Source organism: Triticum aestivum, chromosome 7D, assembly GCF_018294505.1.
Source record: "Triticum aestivum cultivar Chinese Spring chromosome 7D, IWGSC CS RefSeq v2.1, whole genome shotgun sequence".
NCBI lineage: Eukaryota > Viridiplantae > Streptophyta > Magnoliopsida > Poales > Poaceae > Triticum > Triticum aestivum.
The window spans coordinates 245322691-245327184 of NC_057814.1; the positions used below are offsets into that span (position 1 = coordinate 245322691).

The 4494-nt window shown below is 46.3% G+C and overlaps 1 protein-coding gene across 1 annotated transcript; it reads right to left on the minus strand.

Annotated features, from left to right (window-relative positions):
• Positions 1 to 232: 232 nt before the first annotated feature.
• Positions 233 to 4288, minus strand: LOC123164894 (multiple organellar RNA editing factor 8, chloroplastic/mitochondrial). The gene is made up of 4 exons (XM_044582499.1): positions 3828 to 4288; positions 2282 to 2379; positions 2117 to 2182; positions 233 to 1223 (listed from the first exon to the last, which is right to left on the minus strand). Exons 1-4 carry the CDS (start codon positions 4193 to 4195, stop codon positions 460 to 462), a joined length of 1296 nt encoding a protein of 431 aa, XP_044438434.1. The 5' UTR covers positions 4196 to 4288; the 3' UTR covers positions 233 to 459.
• Between the last annotated feature and the right edge of the window lie 206 nt (positions 4289 to 4494).

The following is a 4494-nucleotide window of genomic DNA, read 5'->3' on the forward strand; positions in this document are numbered from 1 at the left end:
TAACTGATGCTGGAAATATTGATATATGTTTATATATAAATGATCAAACTTCAAAAGTTTAACTTCCAAGTACTCCTTAACATCTTGTCATTAAGCATCAAAAATTACTAACTGCCTGCGTGCAACAGCAGCATAGAAGTCTAAGAATACATTATGACAACAGGAAACAGATAGCACAGCTCAAAGGACCAATTAAACGGACAGCTAATTGCAGAATGTGCACGCTGAGACGTGGACAACTGAACCATTGGCAATATTGCACATTAAAAGTTCAGCATCACAGAATATTATGGTTACTTGAAGGAGAATCGATAAAAATATGCCATAACAATAGTTGGATGTATACTACCGCACATCGTATCTTCTACGGTATTATGCTGGCAACGCTTCCCAGGAAAAACAGTTCATTTGCGACTCAGTGGCACCTCATTGGTAGTTCACGTTGCCTCATCCTTAGCCTTACTGCTGATTATAGCCACCTGGTGCACTGCTGTTGTAGCCGCCAGGATAGCCATAACCTTCACGAGGGGGTGCATTGGCACCTTGATATCCAGGACTACTGCCTGGGTGTGCTGGTCCAGGGCCGCCAGGCAAGTTGCCTCCTGGGTAAACTTGGTTACCTCCCTGATGCCCAGCAGGTCCGCCTTGGTAGCCAGCTTGACCACCTTGCTGATAGTTTGAAGCACCACCGGGGACGTAGCCCGCCTGTTGGTTCAGCATGTGGGGGGCCCTGCCCGGTGTGTACCCTGTCTGTGGGTTTGGCATTTGGGGTGCACCGCCCGGTGCGTACCCTGTCTGTGGGTTCGGCATTCGGGGTGCACCGCCCGGTGCGTACCCTGTCTCTGGGTTCGGCATTTGGGGTGCACCACCCGGTGTGTATGCTGCCTGTGGGTTCTGCATTTGGGGCTGGTAATTTGATGGACCACCTGGAGTATATGGTGGAGGCATGTTGCCACGGTTCTGACTAGGTGGTGGAGGTGGAGGCATGCTGCCCGGGTTCTGGCCAGGTGGAGGGCCGTTGAAACCCTGCTGCCCAGGAGGTGCATCTCTGTTTTGGAAGTTCTGCATGTTCTCCCTTCTCCTCTCAAAGTTCCTTGACCTATCAAAGTTGCGGGGCCTATCACTGCGCCGAGATCTTTCATTGGCACGGGCATTGTTCCTCACCCATTCCTCGTGATATTTAGGATCATAAGGAACAGCTTCCCCACCTATAAAAGGTTCCCCTGAAACAGAAGGTGTAAAGTATCAAGTGTTTGTAGATTTGTTCACCAATTCCTGTCATGTGCTTTCAGCCATGATAAGTAAGCCCAAGCTCACCACATTAAAGTTGGTTCTCACACAAGTGTACCTGAAAAATTAACAGGTTCATCCCCAAACATTATCTGGTGTTGCTTAGCAACTACTACCTCCGTCCTGGTTTACTGGTCCCCATCGTATTTTGTGTCGAACTTTGACCATAGATTTAACTAACAAAATGTTAATGCATGTCACAAAAAATTATATCATTGGATTCGTATTTGAACATGGTTTCTAATGGTATAAGTTTCTATGACATGCATCGACACTTTGTTAGTTAAATCTATGGTCAAAATTTGACACTAAATAAGGGGACCAATAAACCAGGACGGAGGTAGTAACCCATAATGCAAGAAACTGACATCTGCTAGTGCTATGTCAAGGATATCAGATTAGAAAGGGCAGCTCCTAATTTGTCTGAATCCATGAAGAAAACATACATATTGAAGTGCGAAAATATCAACCCTATTTTACGTCCCCCTTAAGAACAATCGTATTCATATCCCTAATGAACACATACAGACATCATAAATAAAAGCAGATAAAGGATGGTCATGTAACTGCAAAAGTACATTTCATGACACAGCAAAGTTCAGATTACGGTAATCCATCTTATAACCAACATACAGTCTGTTAAACATCGGCTCCAGATCTGATATCTAACCCTAAATCTTGTTTTGATCATTCAGATCAATGACCAGTGTTAAGTTCAAGTAGACTGCTTAATTTAGAAGTACCATGGTAACTATACTGAGCTCAGAAGAGAAGGCAACAAACACACAATAGTAATCAGAAGGTCAGCATGATCTTATATAATTACCTCCATAGTCCTTATTTCTGACATCAAGGTATGAATCAGGGAGAACCCAGCGGACTTTGGGCAGCTCTGTGAATGATAGAGGTGTAAGATTCAAGAAAGAATGTTTCTAATTGAGTGCATTATGCACTGGAACGTCCTCAAGATCACTTCATAAAGCATTAATACCTTTAAGTTTATATGAGAGTTCTTCAGATACAAGGGCACCAAAAGCAAAGTAATGACGAGTTGACACCGAGTATATCTTCTGCCTAGCTTCTTGCTCACTGGAACATTAAAAGAAGTTAGTATGTGCCAAGGTACATAGATTAGAATGATATGAAAAATGAGGGGCAACCAACATTACATACCCGGAAACCAAAATGTGCATAAGGCTAACATGAAAACTGAAGTAAATTTTAGATAAAGGTAACATGACTGTATTTCAAAATATAACCAAAATCAAGCCAAGTAACAAAGCACGGGTGTTGCACCACGTGACTATGTAGATCGACAGATTCACGTCTTCCTCAAATAAGACAAGATTACCAACGCCCTGAAAGATCCCAAATTCCACATCACACTAGAGCAATAAGGGCAGTAACAGACCATGCTCCCAACATTGCTTTTGCCAGTAATAAGAAGTGCCCGCCCAGCAGAAAATAGACACAGAAACAAAGCACTCTCTATTTACATAAGAAAAAGCATGGATACGGTAGATTCAGCCGATTGGCCATCGTACTACGGCAGGACACAGCGACATGGGGGGATAAGCCGGGATCAGCAGTACCCCCTCATTTATGAATTAAAAAAACCAAGGACACTGGTTGGGGTACGTGGATACGCTGGGGACTCGGGAGGCCCAATAACAGCCTCGGCCCGAATACAAATTATTTGTCAGGCTCCCACATATGCTCGCCACAAAAACGAACGAGCTCCTCCTGGCTCTAGCGAACACAGCGCCGCCGGCCGCTGCCACCTGGACTCGGCCGGCGCTGTTTGCCAAGCGCAGCAGCCTCTCTTCCCAATGACAATCACGGTCAAGCAGGTAACCCCAGCTCCCCAGGCCCAGCAGCCTCTCCTCAACCTCTTCATCTCTTTGTGACTCTTGCTGTTGAGCTGCTGCTGCTTGCTTCCCCATGTGGTCATGCCATTGCTGCTTGCCTGCTTGTGTATTTTATTAGCTGCATGATGCTGTACTCTGATTGAATGCTGGTGCTGCTTTTGGGTGTTGATTGTTGCCTGCTGTTAGGGGGCATGGCATCTGGGAGTGTCACCGCTAGTAGCCAATCATCAATGGGTGAGACTGAAGGGCAGCCTGATGTTAAGATTCTGCAAGTTTACTAATATCTCATCTCGTTTTCTCATTAATTATTTTATTTTAACTCTATATTACATGGCATGTTTTAATTTTTTATATATTACTGGCAGTATCCCCAAATGGTTGCTTTTGGAATGTCGAATCCTGTGTCCCCGTATGGGCATCACTGTGTCTGTGCTTCTTAGCTCACACCAGACATAACAAACTAACAATGTAATCAAATTTGATTCGACCAAGCAAAAACCGTTACAGTCGTATTACTGACTTTAAAATTTTCCCCTGAACTAAACATTAGTGAGACATAAAATGCAGGAGAATCTACACAACAAGAGCGCGCTGCGCATCCCATCAATAAAGCTCCATCAACCGTCTAACACAACAAGATGAAGATGCGAGAAATGGTTACCGCTATACCTTCCGACGACCTGGGCGAGGGTCTTGATGTAGCTATCGATGATCTCGTCGCGTGTGACATCAGGATTAGCAGCGTCGCCCGCGGGCGGCTCCATGACTACCAGCCAGTGTTCGAAGTCGCACCCATCGAGGAGGATAGTCTCCTTGGGCGGCCGGTTGCTCCAGTTGGGCGAGGAGTCCCGCAGCGACGACGTCGCCGGCTGTGTGGCGAAGCACCGCACCGCCCCGCGCGCCGCCGCCGGGACGGGCGAGGTCGCCGCCGGAAGGAGGCTGGCGGCGGCGGCGAGAGGGCGGAGGAGGAGGCGAGAGGCCGCAGCGGGGAGCGGCGATAGACGGGAGAGGAGGACGGCGCGCGATGCCATCGCCATGGGGTAAAAACCCTAGGAGATGGGTAGGGGATGAGGACGACTCGGAAGAGAGAGAGAGACGAAAGGAGATAAGGGTTTAAGCCGGTGGTGTACTGGTTAGGAATGGTTCTGGTTTCTTGAGCCGAATAATCTGGAGAGTGAGATCCAAGCCTTGACACGGCCATATGGGCTTGGGCCTGGGCATGTGCGCTATTTGTAGTAATCTGTGTGTTTTCTTTTTAGAAAAACTAAAAATCTGACGTTACTCAAAAAAATGGAAAAACTAAAAATCTGACGTTTTCCTAAAATAATCTAAAAAT

Excerpts from the sequence above, each read along its gene's own strand:
- LOC123164894 (XM_044582499.1), bottom strand. The coding sequence starts at position 4,195 with ATGGCGATGGCATCGCGCGCCGTCCTCCTCTCCCGTCTATCGCCGCTC. Across the intron at positions 2,380-3,827 it reads CTCGCCCAGGTCGTCGGAAG|TGAGCAAGAAGCTAGGCAGA; the intron begins GTATAGCGGTAA and ends TTAATGTTCCAG. Across the intron at positions 1,224-2,116 it reads CAGAAATAAGGACTATGGAG|GGGAACCTTTTATAGGTGGG; the intron begins GTAATTATATAA and ends CTTCTGTTTCAG.